The following is an 18119-nucleotide window of genomic DNA, read 5'->3' on the forward strand; positions in this document are numbered from 1 at the left end:
TTTTCCTCGCACTCCTCCTGAAGCATGCCTTTGGATCTTCAACAGAGGGCATCTTGCTGCACACAAGATCTGATGGGAAACTGTTTAATCTTGCAAGGCTGGAAGCTAAGTCTAAGGTGCGAGAAGTCCTCATCAGAGACATGCTGTTCGCAGACGATGCTGCTGTAGTGTCTCTCACAGAAGACCAGCTTCAAAAACTGCTGGATCGGTTCTCCAAAGCGTGCTAGGGCTACCAGCTAGGGCAAAAAGCTTCCGGCAACTGGGCATGCACTCAGCACACACCCCAAATTGGAATGCACATGAGCAATCACTCGAAGAACTTCCATATCTTGGGCATTTTCACTCCTCTGGCCAACCGGATATTATGCCCAGGGAGTAGGGAGGCAGAAATCACAATTAAAAATGGATGTGAATATATTAAATGTCTGTTCCTGCTTCAGTAAACAGGCTTCCAGCCCTTCTCAATGCTGCCACTGAGCAGGGGAGGCCACACATACACAAATGAACAGGAGCAGAGTCCTCCAGTCTACAGAAACCACAACACTACCGGCTTCTCAGTCTTCATTTCAGGAGAAAGCTATCTTCAAATTTTATCTTTTGCACTGATTTAACTATTTTAGTTTCACTTTTTGCCATTTCTTTTCCTTAGTTATTGTTAACAGGTTACTATTAAAACAAAAAAGCAGTCCAGTAGCACTTTAAAGACTAACAAAATAATCTTCAACATCTGAAGAAGTGAGACTGTCCCATGAAAGCTCATCACCTAATAAATTATTTTGTTAGTCTTTAAAGTGCTACTGGATTGCTTTTTTGTTTTGATAGTATATAGACTAGCACTGCTATCTGTGTTACTATTTAACAGGTTACTATTCAGCACAGTGCATGCTCAATATCAAAATATGCACCAAAACGACAGCTATATTGACAAAATTTGACTTTTAATTATCGATGGCTGTCAGTTGCAAACTGAAAAGCAAGTGCTGTAAAACCTAAAAGCTGTGCAGATGATACCGGTATATTTTTTCTTGCTCTTAGGACAGTTTACTGGGGATTTTTAAGATTTCCATTCAATTGCATCCATTCCATGGTAAACCACAATTTCAAATTGTACCTGATAGAGACTCTATGTTAACACTAAAATAAATCACTGATAAGCATCTGCAAGCCTAGATAATAGCAAAAAAAACTTACAATTTCAGTTTTAATAGTTTAATGTTAGTACTACAAGATTTCTAAATTATTTAAAGCTGATACACTGTAACCTTTTTTTTCTATATCAACATAACCAAAATTTCTGTCAGTCTGGATTACATTAGACAGATCGGAGAGGGCCCTGCTAATTGCAGGGAAGAAAAGTGGGGCCTACCATAAAAAGTTTGCTCACCCTTGTTTTAGAGGAGAGAGAAGATAATTAACATTATCTGAACTTATGTTAGCTGTTTTATGCGTAACAAATCTTTAACCTAATTGGTTTCACACTCTGGTTCTCACATACACCAGTGGTTTTGTTCATACTTGCAATACTACAAGGGAATATTTAAATCCAAGGAAACTCTTGCTCCAAAATGTTGGGTTTGCCTCCTTTTACCCAAACAAATTGTATTTTGGATCAGAGGCACCTGACAATGAACATTTAAATTAAAAGATTCCTAGTTAAGCAGCTTAGATAACAAACCATCTCAATTTAATTTTCTTTTAAAGTAACAGAGGTAGCCATGTTAGTCTGTACTCCAACAAAACAAAACAGCAGAAATGTAGCACTTTAAAGACTAACAGAATGATTTATTTGGTGATGAGCTTTCGTGGGACAGACACACTTCATCAGATCAATCTGATTTCCACTACAGACTGACATTTATAACTACAGAAGGCCAAAAAAAATTGCAATAAAAACCGACAAATCAAATACACAGGACTGAAGGAGGGGGATAAGGGGCAGAGGGGATGTTGACTGTTTAGAGTTTACTGTTGTTCACACACCAATCAGATCACTACTTCCTGTAGAAGTGCACTTAGGTATAGTTTTCAAAGGTTTGATTTTAAAAAGCCACACATGAAACATATATGGAACAACATTTAGAAATACAGTGTCCAGCCGAATTATCTCCTAGAAGACAAGTGGAATTCAGGGGCTGCTCTAAAGCCCATGGAAAGCAACAGCAGTTATCAATGACTTGCATGGGTTCTAGATTAGGCTGAATAATAGGTTTAAAGAGAAAAGGGCAAGGGGATGCTGCTAACTGAAAATAAAATGGAGTTGCTCCCATTTGACTTCAGTCTTGGCAGCAATAAGGTGATGGCAAGATGTTCCTATGGCTCAGAACAATTCAAGTATTTCAATAGAAGCACACTGAAACAATGAAGACCTGAAACTTTCTTTTTGCTCTGCAAAGAACATTTAAGAGAAGAAAGTGTTCACAAACATCACTAGGTCATTCTATATTTTGAGCAGTGAAGCAAGGCTTTAATTTATTCTTAAATGTTTCACTATTCTTTTATGACTGAAGTGGAAACTCATTTTTAGCACTGTATTTTCTAGCCTCCATTTATTATGGGGAAAAAGGAGGTGCACTGAAAAAGTCAGACATCTGATCTTCAGTGACAGAGAGATAGCTGTGTTAGTCTGTATTCTATCAAAACAAAAAAGCAGTCATGTAGCACTTTAAAGACTAACAACATAAATTATCAGGTGATGAGCTTTCATGGGACAGACCCCGTTCTTCAGATCAGTGGGTTTGTCCCATGAAAGCTCATCACCTGATAATTTATGTTGTTAGTCTTTAAAGTGCTACATGACTGCTTTTTTGTTTTGATCTGATCCTTAGCGCAAGTTTATGGCAAAAAGAGACATTTGGAAAAAATCAAAATAATTCAAATAGGAAAAAAAATATTTTGAAAAAAATCTTTCCTCTGAGTAAATACAACTTAATTGTTCATGAACAATTTTCTTCTTTATTCCCCTGCAAAGACTGAATAGGCTTGAAAAGAGAGCAGCAATCCTCCTTCAAGTTCTCCAATTATCACCATTTCCAAGCTTTTTTTGAAATGCTTGCTTACCTCTTTCTAGCCTACGATGACTTAAGAGTGTACCTGTACTGAAATCAGGAGATGAGTGCTGAATGGGCAGACATAATGCAAAATAGCTTGTACTCAGCTAGGTCAAAACTAGTTTGAATTACAAAAGCAGTGTAGAGGCAGCAGACTAGGTTAGCTCCTACAGTACACACCCAAGGGCCTAGACAGGGTTATATTATACTAAGCAGGATAACCCCTGCCACCACGGCTACATTGTTGTTACTTAACATAGGTTTGATCTCACTAAAGGTTGAGCCTCCATAATCCAGCACTCTCATCTGGCAATATCTGTACTCAGTACAATTTTAGTTAACTGCACGACCTCATCATGGGTGTGGCCAAGTTTCCTACGGTCCTATAAAGTTTGTTTCCAGCCACCAGTCCTGGCTTTGTGTTCTGTGCTGTTACATAGCTCTGATTCACCTCTAAATGTCTTCTCAGAGCCCAGTAAATAGTGTTGGCAATGCTGCTAAACAATACTGACCGCCCATGGTCACACAGACTCTCTCATATGGCACCAGTCAGCTCCTGAGGATGCTAGACGAGAGAGGTTCAACCTGTAGATTAAAGGCAACTCTGGCATGTTTTCAGGTGCTATAATTATACGTCCTGACTGCAATGTAGACATATCGTAGTCTTCTCCAAGTCTAAGAAGAGATGGACCCTTTTCCTGCTCTCTAGGAGAGTGCTATGTCACTATTTCCTCTTATAATACAAACTTCTTCATGTGTTGTGCTGAACATGATTTTCTTGATAATCAGAACAGTAAATCTAGCTTTTAAATACTCTGAAAAGTACTACCATAGATTACTTACAAGGGTGGGACACAGTGATCGGTTTTACCAAAAGTAAGTATTTGAAACTTACCTATTTCAATTATGCTTTCTACAATAGTTTAGCAAAATCTATTACTCTTAAGCAACATGTAGATACGTTCTCTTTATGGATACGAGCACATAAAAACTGGGTAATGCTAATAAAATGTGGGTTTGAAGAGAAAGCTTTTTAGATTTAAAAATATATGTGTCTATTGTAGTATTTAAACCAGCTTAATTTTTAAAAAAATTATGCTCATACACCATGTATTAGAGAAAAGATTAAACTCATTAACTGGAAAAATTACTTTGAGTACAAATTAATATTTGACAGATTTTCCACCTCAAATCCTGCCTACAAGAAAAAGATGTCTGCAAGTGCAGACAATATAGATGGGCAAACTCCCAATTTGAAACAACAAAAAGGTTCTTCCTTGCTGTTACTGAAAAAAAATGCCTTTTTTGTCACAGACCAAGTTCTTAGTCTGAAGATGCTCATACTACCAGAATACTGAATATTAAGGCATCTCAACAATGCAGGATCTCTGATCATGGAGTTTATATTTTTCCACTATTTCGCTGAAACTTTCCCAGTTTCTCCGTCTGAGCTTGTAGTAAAATAAAGATCTTGTGATTTACGATTTCATGCCACCATAGAAACTGATACCAAATTTGTACAACATGACTACTAAGCCCAAACTATTAGTGAATGACACTTAGGGTTTGGGTTTAAATGCAGGAGTGGGAATTCAGAAGAATAAACGTTACTAATGAAAAATGCTCAGTTCCAAAGAGTTGAAGGAACAGCATGTCCTATAGCCTCACAAATCAGGCTACATAATTCATCAGGAATCAACAGAGGGCAGCCCTCATCTGATTGAGGATACACACACAAAATTAAGATGACGGCGAGATCAGGCTGATCAACCTGAACAACACAGAAGAGGCTGCAGTTAGCCCCAAGTATCTTATGGAAGATTAAATGGTAAAACTCTGGTTTTTATGATCTGGGGATATTAAAAGTAATTAAAATGTCAGGACAAAACCCCATACCTGAGAATTACTGGCCATGAGAATATTCTCTGTTAACAACTTGAAGTTATACCCTTTGTAGATTTAACCTCAAGTAGTATTCAATTCGTTAAGTATCAATGAATAATTCTGCATTAATGCAAACAGAAATAGACTGTACATTCTGGACTGAAAACGCAAGGTTTGGCTTAATGTCTTGCATATGACAATCATACTAACAGCACCTCCTCTCAGACATTCTAACTAAAATTTTTAATTTAGTCATTACATTTTGTTAAAATTGTGCTAAATGAGAGTGACTATGGCTATTCTCTGAGGCTTGACCGCTTTAAGGAAGATGGTATGAAAAGATAAGATCATTGTATTAAGCATTTTATTTTTCTCCTTCATAAATTTCCATTTCTCTTCCCTTTCTATAACTATTATGCTTGACCAGACTTTAAGAGTAGCTAGAATTTCACTAGTTTCTATTAAAAAAGACGACCTATATATAAATCCAAACTTAACCTCCGTGGGGCAAGGGGAGATCAGAGTACACTGGGCTATTATAAAACATTCATGTATAATTATTAAATCACATTTATGACAGTAGTACTTAGAATAACAAAAAATGGGCCCCACAGTACTAGACACCGACAAACAAAACAACAGCTTGAACTCTTAAGTGCTTGCCATTTCCTTTTGCTTTATACCCTAAAGACTTACTTCATTTGTACATGCTCTCCTTCTCAGCAGTCAAGGCTAGAAGCAATACTGAGTGATCCAAGACAATTACTAATCTAATCAGGCAAAGATGCACCATTAACAAATCACCAATATTCAACAAACAAATCTTCATCAGCATGGAAAAACCAATGTGCAGAGGTTGTTCCTAAATACTGGTTTTTATGCAGCATGCTGCCACGGTGGCAACTGCCTGGATCCAGCTTAAGTGAAGTTAACAAGAAGATTAATATTTATAGAAAGGACACTAATGTTATTTTGCATATTTTACTGTCTATCAACTCTGGATGCTCAAGACCAAAACACAATCCCTACTGACATTTCACTTCCCTTACCCACATTCATGCCACAGTAAACCCTCAATTTAATGAGGGTAAGGGGTGTCTGTTAATGCTGAAAGTCAGTTATATCCAAATGGTTATACTGTATGACGATGCACTGACCTTCCCAGCTTGTCCTCTGCCTCCCCTCTTCCCTTCCCACCTTCTGCCCCATTTTTCCCTTCACACTTCCATCCTTCTCCCAATTACCAGGAGAGCAGCTGAATGCCACTGTGGCTCCTTCCACCTCCTGCAGATATCAGTGCTTTGGATTCTCCAGCCCCAGCTCCAAGTTGCCTGTGCAAAGGTACAGCATGTCCACCCCCAACCTACCAGCAGACAGCAGCCTCCCACACCATAGCTGCTAATCAGTGCCACTGCAGGTAGTGGTGGCTGGGTGACGAAAAGCTCCATGCAAATCGTGCTGTGGAGGAGCACTCCTGCGTCCCACCGCACTCTGCCTCCCACCCCAGTGGCCCCAGCCGCTACCATGGCCCCTCCAGCCCCAGCCATTCTGGCAGCTCCTCCTGCCCCAGCAGCAGCTCTGGTGAGTCCCCGGCACTTATTTGAAAGGCGGGGGGGTGGGGGGGCGGGCGGCAGACAGACAGCGTCCATTATTTCCGAAGTCTGTTATATCAGAGTCCATTAAATCGAGGATTTACTGTACACACTGATTTCCTTTTTGCATATGAGCACTGAGCTGAAGATATTAATGTTCTCTGTCATACATAAAAGAGTACTGTTTTGGATAAACTACATGGATAAATTACACGGACTTTGGAAACCTACACAGAAAATTTGATCTTTTGTTACAAAAAATATACTTTCATGATTAAAATAAAACAAAGAAAAAAGGTCTTAAATACTTAATACCCCAATGTTCTTCAGAAACACTGAAGGACTGGATTTACTTACATAATAAGTCTTCTGTTCAGGAACCAATATTTCCGTCTGTTTCTGTCATATCCAATGGGTTCATGTCGAATGTATGGTTTATTTTTTTGGATTTCAGCAACACAGTCAGTTACACCAGGCACCTTATGTGCTACACAGACCTCACACTGCCATTCGTCCTCTGGTACCTCTTCAAGAGGTGGTTTTACACACTCTAAATGGTACACAGCTGAGCAAGTTTCACAGCAAAGTAAATCTCCCAGTTTGTGACAAACCCTACAATGATCATCATATTGGATAACACCTTCGGACATTAGCTCCTCACGTGCAATGTTTGTTGTAAGAAACTGATCTACTAAAAACTGTAGAACTTTGATTTTATTCTCTACTGGTCCATAAGGATAGTCCTCCGCCTCTTGATAAGGAAGAACATGATGGTATTCCTTGTCACTTTCACAATATACCCGCAGAACCTCTGGCCATGTCATCCCATCTATGAAATATAAAGTGGAATTAACGCTATCTTTGAGGTCAGCAGGTCCAAAGGTAGTATTTGAAGTGTCTTCTTCACGTAAAACTGCTTTTAAAAGCACTATATGCATCTCTGCCATAAGTGTGCATTGCTCTTGACTTACCAGAGCAGCACAGAAGTCCTCAAAACGAAAAGGAGACAGACGTAAAACAGTGCCAAAGTTCCGTAGTACCTCATAGATAGCAATAACATTCATTATATGCTCATTAGGCACCATTAGGTCCTCTGAGGATTTAGGAAATTCAAGGAGTGGTATGTCTTTTTCTTCCAATATTGGAGAACGAGGACGATGCACTCTTTGTCTTCTTCTACCTGCAAACAAAAATGACAGTAAGAGTTTTGCTAATCATAATTCAATAAACTTGAGTATGCCTCCCATGAACTGAATTAATTTGTAAAATTTTCCCTCAGAGCTCCTGGAAACGAAACCTTCCTGTTTTATCAGGAGCTGTACTCAGCTAAATATAGTATCTCTCCAGTTATGCCAGTATTTTCACCCCACCTCTATTTTTAAGAGTACAAAATAAATGTCTTCACATAACTCTAGATCACAAGAATCTCTAACGACTCAGATTTAGCTTCACACGTTATTACACTTAAAACAGTTTCATAAGTAATCTAAGTTGGGCATCCAATTCTTAAAATTAAATGCAGAAACTAGGTTTTAACATTCAAGCTGACAAAGTAATCTGAATCAGAAGCCCACATAAGCTGAAAAAAGTAAACACACAGAAAACACTGACAGTTTCTTATTTTCATTCAGTATGACTAATTTTTTTTTGCCAAAGCTTGAACTGAAATTTTTGTCTCAGAAGGCTTTTAATTCTTAACTGATTTTTATACTCATAAAATTCTTCAAATTTAACTGGAGTACTAGTAACAAATGGTGTTACTATTTATATCCATAGCAATGGTGTACAAGCACTTTGTAGCAAGTGGCTGTCTTAAGCCATCAATTTCTGCAGAAATTTTTTTTCAAATTAAATTTCCAGATCACATGATTGTGAAGGAAAACTTTCAAATAAGTACTGATGTTCTATCTTCCCAAATTTTGAGACAGATCCAGTGCTCTGCTATTTTGCCTGTCTGTGATCAACTAAAGAGTAAAATTAACAGGACTTTGATCAGCATCTCTATTACTAATGGAAGTCTGTGCCCCTCCTGAAGCTGATAAGTATGTCAATTTCACTGCAGTTGCTTGAAGACAGAAATACCAGAGATAAATACTGAAGACTACTTACTGAGGAGGCTATCAAGAGAGGCTAGGAAAGGAACAGATTAGCAAAGAGCCATCCCTAACTCTCAGGAAACTCTGGAGGAGAGGGCTTTATGTAGTTTTTGCCATCAGGAAGATTGGGATTTTCAAATTTACTGCAAATGAAGCCCCAGTCAGAGCTGATTTAGAATACCTCCCATTTTACAAGTGGGAATGGTGGATAAATTTACTTTCTAACCTAAGTATTCCCTCTGGACATTGCTGGTGGTTCTTTCTGGTCTCTCTCCGTCCACATGTGCACATACCTCCTAAAATAAAGATCTAAATCTGATCGTCACTTCTGATTTGTATCTGGCAAATGTTTAAAATACAATAAAAAAGGGCGCCTTAAACTATTCCCATCATGAAAGAGAGACTTACATGCAAATGCTCCTGAAATATACTCTTATGTCTAAAAGTGCCTTTCCCAATTATCAGAAGGCAATGCTGATCCTAAGAAGACCAAAGCAATATATCAGTTTCCTTAGATTTAGAGGGAAAGTAGCTCCTCAGAGAAGCATTTCTAGAAACCAAGTGCAGGGGAAAGGATGAGTAGAAAATCCATCTCTCCTACCCTATCAAAACAGCTATTTTGCTAAAACTGAAAAATAGGCATAATTAGCAGAGCTTTCTAGAAAGGAACAATGTCAAGCTGTGTCCCCAGCAGCCCTTCTTCACAGTGAGAGCTACTATAAAGAAGGATGGTGCTAGATCAGTTACTAAAAAAAAAAAAAATAAAAAAAAAAATATACAGATATCATGTTCAAAGTTTACTGGGCTAATTTAAAAGGCTTTAACTACAGGTTGAACCTCTCTAATCTCAAACATTCTCGTCCTACAATATGCATAGTCTGGCATGATTTTACTTAGATGACCACTTATCACAGGTCTGGCCAAGTTTCTCATGGTCCCGAAAAGTCTGTTTACCACCACCAATTCTGGCTTTCAGCGTGCTGTGCTGTTATTTAGCTCTAGTTACCCCTAAATTTGTTTTAAGAGCCTAATAAGCAGTGGAAGTGTTGGTAATCTGCTTAACAATAATGACTTCTCCTGGTCTGGCAAATTCTCTCATTTGGCACTGGTGAGGTCCCGAGAGTGTCAGGTTAGAAAGGTTCAACCTGTACACATAAAGGCTACGTCCACACTAGAAGCATCTGTCGACAGAAGTTACTGTTGACAGGGAAATCTTGACAGAACCTATGTTGACAGATTGCTGCCAAACTGCGCCACCCTTTGGTGGCGAAGAGGAATGGCAGCTCTGCAAACAGAGCTGCCTGGCAACCAGAAGCCCTCTCTGTCGACAGAAGTGTCTACACTGCACTTCTGATGACAGTCATCTGTCAGTGTGTTATTCCTCAAATTTTTAGAAAGAGTGTCAAGACTGTCAACAGAACACTTTGTCCCCTTCTGTCAACAAAACTCTCCAGTGTATTAACAGAGAGAAAGCTGTGCTATATACTATCAAAACAAAAAAGCAGTCCAGTAGCACTTTAAAGACTAACAAAATAATTTATTAGGTGATGAGCTTTCGTGGCCTGCCCCACGAAAGCTCATCACCTAAAAAGTTATTCTGTTAGTCTTTAAAGTGCTAGTGGACTGCTCTTCTCTAGTATAGATACAGCCAAATTGTTTGGAAGCTATCAGATTGAGTATGGAACTCACAAAAACTGTTAAAGCTTTTTAACTCAGTAAAGGGCTAGATATTCTAACAAGTGAACGTTATTTTAAAGATCAAAAGAATGAAGTAAAAATCTACTTTAAAATTTTTCTTTCTTCATTCAACATACCAATCTTGTAATCTTGCTATATTTTATTCAATAAATCAGAAATAGTCAATACATAAAAGGAACAGTTTGAACTGTTGCGAGAGTTTCTTTACAGGAAAAATCTAAACAAAAATAACAAGAAAGTGAAATTATCCATTCCTATTACAGGTAATAAAATTAGATGCATTTACCAATGATCCAATTAAACAGACAGTGCCAAATTAAACTATATAAAGTTTTACTTCTAACATTAAACCTCATGGGCTAAAATCAGAGTTTCAAATTGATCCAAAATTTCCAAGGCAGGATGGATTCTTTCCTTCCTGTGTACTGCTACCAAAGAAAGATCAGGCTGAAAGAACTGGGGTGTAGGGGGTGTCAAGGGAGGGATAGCACCTCTGGTGTGGGGACTTGTCGTGTCTCTTCGGGGGCAGTTCATGCACCTTTGGTCCCCACCTGGCACCCAGCTCTCACCTGTGGCTCCAAGAAGCTGTAGCATGCAGCAGCCACACCTCAATAAACCGCTTCAATGGGTGGGCTAAACCAGGTGAGGGTAGCCGGCTGTTCTGAAACCTAAGGTGAAATAGGGAATTGCCTATCCCAGCATGCAAAGTCGGCCCCGGAGGAAGGGGCGGATGAGATCAACAGCAAGATCCAATGACCAGAAAGACGGTTCTGCATCCCTCTGTGGAGATCGAAGGGCATGACAAGGCACCAAAGGCGGCATGGCCATCCACTGCAGCCTAGGAAGTCCCGGCCCTGACGACTTTTCATACCACTGGAACCAGGCTTCTAAGGTTGAGAGAGTAAAACTGCCCCTGTGCAAGGGTTTTTCCACTTTAAACATTATCCTGCATAGGTTCTTTGCACATTCTCATCACTTCTGTCGACCTCAAAGTCCTGCGGCAATGGCGGAAGGGCAAAGCAACAGGTGGAGGTGACCACTGGGAGTCAGAGCTCCAAACCCGCATGTAGGCAGTCTGTGGACTTTGGTCGCTCAACTCTGACCCCGGGATGACAGAGTTCGGCAGCATCCCAGGCGACTGAACAGGCCTTTTTAGGAACAGCACTGCTCACCCTCAAAATGAGGGAGGGGACTCGAAAAGGTGTCCCAAAAATTGCTCATCCCAACCAAAATGGCCAGCATGCTGCAGCTGGCAGTTTTACCCTCACAGTGGTCAAAAAACAGTGAAAAGAAAGATGGTATTGGCAGCATGGAATGTTTGCACCCTCTCGGGCAGGAGAATGCTATGAGGCCGGAGAGAAGAATGGCCCTCGCAGCAAGAGAACTGGCATGTTATAACATTGACATAGCTGCCCTGAGCAAGACCAGACTGGCAGAGGAAGGACCCATCTGTGAATCAAAAGGAGGTTACACCTTCTTCCGGAAAGGCAGGCCAGAAAATGAAGACAGAATCCACAGAGTGGGACTCGCCATCAAGACATCACTTCTGCACCAGTGTCCTGACCTACCAACTTGTATCAGTGAGCATCTGATCAAGCTCCGTTTCCCCCTCAACACCTCTCGCCACGTTACAGTCATCAGTGCTTACGCCCCCACACTGACTAGCAGCAACAGAGCAAAAGAAAGTTTCTATGAGGACCTTGACCATCTTGTGAAAGCAACTCCTCCTAGTGACAAGCTTCTTCTGTTGGGTGACTTCAACGCCAGGGTCAGCAAGGATTGTAGGACCTGGAAAGGGGTGCTGGAGCATCATGGTGTTGGTAACATGAATGCCAATGGCCCCTTCTGCTGAGCTTGTGTGCAGAAAATGACCTGACGATTACCAACACTCTCTTCAGGCAAGCCAATAAATACAAGACCACATGGATGCACCAGAGATCGAAACAGTGGCACCTGATTGACTATGTCATCAATTGCAGGTGGGACATTCAAGATGTTAAGATCACCAGGGCCATGCAGGGAGCTGAGTGCTGGACTGATCACAGACTCATCAGATTAGTCCTTATGCTGCACATCACACCACTGCACCACAAGAAGCTCAAGGTTGTCAGACCCTCCTTCAACACTGGCAAGCTGCAACATACTGGTCATCATGAAAAATTCGCAGCCCGCCTTGATGAAGTCCTGATGTCCCATGGACCTCTGACTGGAGACCCAACACAAAAGTGGGACCAGTTCAAAACCCTGGTGACGGAGTCAGCCAAGTCAACACTAGGACTGAAAAAGAGAGTTCACCAAGACTGGGTTGATGAAAATGATGAGGCCATCATGAAGATCTTAGAGGAAAAACAGAAAGCATTTCTGCTATGACAAAACGATCAGTCCTCAATCCCCAAACGTGATCATTTAAAACAGATTCAGAGCCAGGCGCAAATGGCACTTCGCAAAATGCAAGATGAGTGGTGGGAGAATAAAGCTGATGAAGTCCAATACTACACTGACGCCAAGAACTCCAAGATGTTCTTCAGTGCTATCAAAGCTATATACGGACCTTCAAAGCCAAGTACTACACCTTTCCTGTCTGCAGATGGCATGACCCTTCGGAAGGAGAACAGCATCAACAACAGGTGGAGAGAGCACTTCAGCAACCTTCTCAACAGACCCTCCATTGTCAACCCTGTGGCCCTAGACCGGATCCCTCAGAAACCCACAATAGACAGTCTTGACCTGTCCCCTACAATGGATGAGGTCAAAAAGGCAATCAGCCGGACCAGCTCTGGCAAAGCCCCTGGGATGGACGGTATCCCTGCTGAAATTTTCAAAGCGGCAGGAACAGTGTCACTTGAAGCCTTTCACAACATCCTGATCAGCATCTGGGAAGGAGAAAACATGCCCAAAGACTTTAAGGATACCACAATCATTTCACTCTTCAAGAACAAGGGCAACAAAGCTGACTGTGGAAACTACAGGGCATCTCCCTTCTCTGTACTACTGGGAAGATCTTGGCTTGGGTCATCCTCAACCGTCTGATCACCAGCATCTCAGAGGAGAACCTACCACAGGCACAGTGTGGTTTTTGCCCAGGCCGCAGCACCACTGACGTGATCTTTGTTGTTCGTCAGGTCCAGGAAAAGTGCATAGAGCAGAACTTGGATCTGTACACTGTCTTTATAGACCTGACCAAGGTGTTTGACACTGTCAATAGAGAAGCCCTGTGGATTATCCCGTCAAAACTTGGCTGCCGGAGAAGATTAGTTAACCTTATACACCTTTTCCACGATGACATGACTGGCTTTGTTCTTTCAAATGGCAAGTCCTCACATCCATTTGAGAAATCCAATGGTGTGAAGCAAAGGTGCATGCTGGCTCCAGTGTTATTCAACCTCTTTTTCAAGTTTGTCCTCAGCCATGCAATTAGAGACCTGGACCACAGAGTCTACATAAAATACAGACTTGACGGGCTACTTTTCGACCTTCGTCGTCTGAATGCTAAAACCAAGACGTTTGAGAGACTCATCCTCGAAGCCCTTTTTGCTGACAACTGTGCACTTACGGCACACAAGGAATCTGATCTCCAGCTCATCGTCAACAGGTTTCCTGATGCCACTCGCCTCTTGGGTTTGACCATCAGCCTCGGAGAGACCAAGGTACTGTTTCAACCTGCTCCATGATCTGCTGCTCTCCCCACTTCAATCTTTATTGAAGGAACAGAGTTAAAAACAGTAGAGGAGTTCAAGTACCTTGGCAGTGTGATAGCCAATGATGGCTCCCTTGACAAAGAAATCAATGCCAGAATCTGCCAGGCCAGCCGGGCACTAGGACATCTGAAAGTGCGAGTGTTGAATCAGTACAATAGCCGCCAATCCACTAAAATGAAAGTGTACAAGGCTGTAGTCCTGACCAGTCTCCTGTATGGCTGTGAAACCTGGACCTTTTACAGAAAACATAAAACTGCTGGAGCGCTTCCACACGCGCAGCTTGAGGTCAATACTGCACATTTGATGGCAGGACAGGGTTATGAACCTGGAAGTCCTGAACAGAGCAGGAACCACGAGCATCAAAGCCATGATTCTGAAAGCCCAGCTTTGCTGGGCAGGGCACATCATACGAATGGAGGAATCGAGAATCCCTAAGCAACTCGTCTACAGTGAACTCTCACAGGGCAAAAGGAATCAAGGTAGGCCTCACAGGAGAGATAAAGACTGCGTGAAGGCCAACATCACTCATGCTGGTTTAAAACCAGATCAGCTAGAGCAGCATGCAAAAGACCAAACAGGCTAGCATGCTCTTGTACGACAAGCGTATAACAACTTTGAAGAGCAGCAACGCTTATGCCTCATTGATGCTCGTGAGAGGAAGAAAGAAACAGCAGCAGCCGTACCGACAGAGCCAGGACATTTCCCCTGCCCCCACTGTGAACGCCCATGCCGTTCCAAGCTTGGACTCCTCAACCACATGCGAATCCACAACCAATGAGCTTGTGCAAGCTCAAGAAGTCATCGTCGGACACAATGGACTATCTACGAATTGAAAGAACTAATCCCTAACAAATGTGGTGACAAAAGCAGATATCAATCAACCTTAGGAACTGATAGACAAATGCTTGAATACACAAAAAAAAAAGATCTGTTGATTTAGAACGGGGTGGGGAACACACGGTCAGCAAACCACATCCTCCCCAAGGCTTGCCTTGATCAGGCCTGTAAAGCTTAGGGCTCTCTCTGCCTCCCACAGCAGGACGAGTAAGCACATAGTGGCATCTAGCCACCTGCGCACCCTGGCACCATTGTACTTGCACCAGATAGGTGCCCCGACCCTCAGCTCACTCCACCATCCTCCCTCCTGCTCAGATCCTGCATCCTCAGCTTGCTTCTGCATTCTGCTTCCCACCCATACCATCAACATGGCTGCTGTGCCCTACCTCCTGCCAAAACCCTGCTCCGCCACCCCTTCAGATCCCCCTCACTCATTCTTCATTTCAGCTCCACTCCAGAGCTTGAGGGCCCCATAAAATCTACTAGCCCTGCATGTTGCCGTAATCCACACCAACCACCCAGGCTGGAGTGCAAGGGAAACCCTAGCATCCTGACTTGGATGACTGAGGTGTCTTGTTCCTGTTTATCAGTTGGGGCTCCGTCCATGATGTTTCAGTTTTTGTCTGTTTTTGTTTTTGCTTCACATGGCCCCTTTTCTGTGGGTCAGTAACCCCCAACCCAAAAAAGTTTCCTCATCTCTGATTCAGAAAGTGCCAGTTTTACAGTTTTCTTCAGAGCAGTATGCATTTTAAAGCAACTAGCATACTTTACAGTCTTACTAAACAGAAAAACTCACTATTAACAGAAATAAAAAATAAAAAGAAGAAGCATTATGATCCATAAAAGGTATTTTGACAGATGATTTCATACAGGAGTAACATATCACAGGTTGAGCAACTATAGAAAGAAAATATTAGACAGAAAACAATTACAAAATTAGGTAAATTACTTCCAATCTTGAAGTGGTTAACCTAATTTCAAATGTAATAAATTTACTGTAAAAGGTAAATTAAAATCTTATTCAATACTTAAAGTACACACTCTGAAGGGATAACAGCACAAAGATTAACTGCCAGATGTTTCCATTATAGAAGAAATGGATAAAGATTGAGCAATGTATCAGAATAAATTTCAAAGTTTACTTAGCTATCTTTGTTGCCCTGTGAAAAAGAGAAGTAGGGCATACAAGAATTCTTTCAGTACACAGCTGCACAAGTCAGTGGAAAATATTTAAACACGGCAGGCAAACTAGAACATAAAATTCATTCTGTCCATGGGTGGAAAAAAAAATCAGCAGGAACCCTGGTGATGACTCTCAGAAGAGGTTAAATACCTGTTACATTAACACCTGAAGAAGGTGTGGGAAGTAAACTGAGCTCTTCACTTCAGGACGTAAGTTGCAAATAGCATTCAGGTATCTTCTGACTACACTTTGTCTCTAGTTTGCCTTAGTATAAAGCAGTGAAAGCTAAAATACAATAAATCTACAGGGTAGAAATGAGCCAAGATGTCGCATTATGTAATAAGATATGCACACACAGTACGCAACTAATTAACTTCCTGTTACTTTTATACATTGCCTGTTTATAGCTTGTAAACTTACTTCCCCTTTAAACTTCAAATCCTACTCCAGCTAACGCTATTGTAAAATTCACATTATTTTACAGCCTTTTCTTAAGAGCTCAATGGCATCTCTCTTAGCAAGCTCACCACTTTGTTTTAACTAATTCAGCAATGTAAACAGAGTAGTTTTCAGAACCAGGCAAGAAAAGCATACACAAAGGTGCAAAATATGTTATAAACTAACACTACCCAATCATTTCTTATATGAGTGGCTTACATGCATGGTGTTTTGGCCAATCTTGTGCTTTTATATTTTATGACGGGTGTTATACTCCAGAATACCTGAAGAGCATGAGACAAACACAGAAGACAAAATGCACTGGAAAATAGAGAAGACAATTTTCCATGTGTGTAAATGTATTATTGTTGGTGCATGTAGCAAAGAACTGTAATAAATCATTCACAGAAAAATTAACTAAATCTAGTTTCTAATGAAGAATATATACTCCTTGGATAAACATGTCCTAAATTCTGCAGCACTGTCGCAGTTACATTTAAACTAAGATTAATTTGTGATTTCACATGAAAGCAAACCAGAAGCAGCATTTAAATGATAAGCCACGATTTCAAAGCACTTGCATATCTCCCTCTGGAATGAGATTTCTTACACTTATTCCCAAACTAAATAGATAGCTTTGTAAAACTGTTTGGCTGTTTTCTAAAGATGATTTCACAGGTAAGTTTGCAGACCCCGAGATCTGATCATTTACTTTTTTTCAAACCAAGTCAAACTTGGTATGTCTACACTGGGGGTTAAGTCAAACTAACTACTGTGCTCAGGGCATAAGATTCTTCACAGTCATGAACCGTGTAGCTACATCAATCTATTTTTAAAATGCCTACAGACCTTAGGCTTTGCCTATAAAAGAAAGCTACTCAACTCGAAAACCAAGATTTTAGATTAATTTAGTTAAACTATGCAAATGGGTGTGGACACTAAGTTTACACCACATTTATCTAGGTTTAACTTTAATTAAGACTAAACCTAAACCAAAATAAGCCCCACACTTATATACATGTTAACAAAAGAAGTGCACACGGGCAGCTGTACTCTTGACAATTACACACTGAAACACATGCATGGGCCCTGGTTATTTTCACGTATCACCAAACACATACACACCACATTCAAATTGCCATCACTTTATGTACCATTTCCATTTCAGTATTTCCCTTATAGTCAATTTACAAACACTTTCTCACCTAGCAACAGAATGGAATATTTTAAAAGATAGATAAGGTGATCATAAAAAATGCAATAAGCTGTCAGAAAGGCTCAGAAGCAGGTGTAATACTTAAGAATACTTCTCGATTTTTATTTTATTTGGCTAGATTTCAAGCTGATGGTGTCTAAATTTATACTTAACACTTAACCAAAAAGTCAGTATTGATGGTTCTGGCTCCCAGAAGTATTTCATGAGTACTGCATCCTTTCGCAGCTCATTCATATCCTTTTACCTTTTCCATGAAACAAAATTTCACATGCCAGAGCATTCTGACTGAAGCCCTCCTACTTAACTCATGTTCCATGGCTTTCTAACAATCTAGGGAATGGATCAGCAACCCTTCCACCTTTCCAAGGCAGAGTGCTGAAATTTGACCTTTCAACCTCTATTATAGTCCAAGTGCCATTGATACTTTTTA

The 18119-nt window shown here is 40.7% G+C and overlaps 1 protein-coding gene across 12 annotated transcripts in view; it reads right to left on the minus strand.

Moving 5' to 3' along the window:
* Nucleotides 1-18119, minus strand: part of BPTF (bromodomain PHD finger transcription factor) — a 117237-nt gene that overhangs the window by 84581 nt on the left and 14537 nt on the right. For 11 of the 12 annotated variants that reach the window (XM_075014345.1, XM_075014342.1, XM_075014336.1 and 8 more), the window contains exon 2: nt 6881-7703. In XM_075014345.1, coding sequence (XP_074870446.1) covers nt 6881-7703 — 823 coding nt within the window. Of the gene's footprint in view, nt 1-6880; nt 7704-18119 lie in introns of those variants that run through there. The other variant, XM_075014343.1, reaches the window with a different exon arrangement.

Source organism: Carettochelys insculpta, chromosome 20 (assembly GCF_033958435.1).
Source record: "Carettochelys insculpta isolate YL-2023 chromosome 20, ASM3395843v1, whole genome shotgun sequence".
NCBI lineage: Eukaryota > Metazoa > Chordata > Testudines > Carettochelyidae > Carettochelys > Carettochelys insculpta.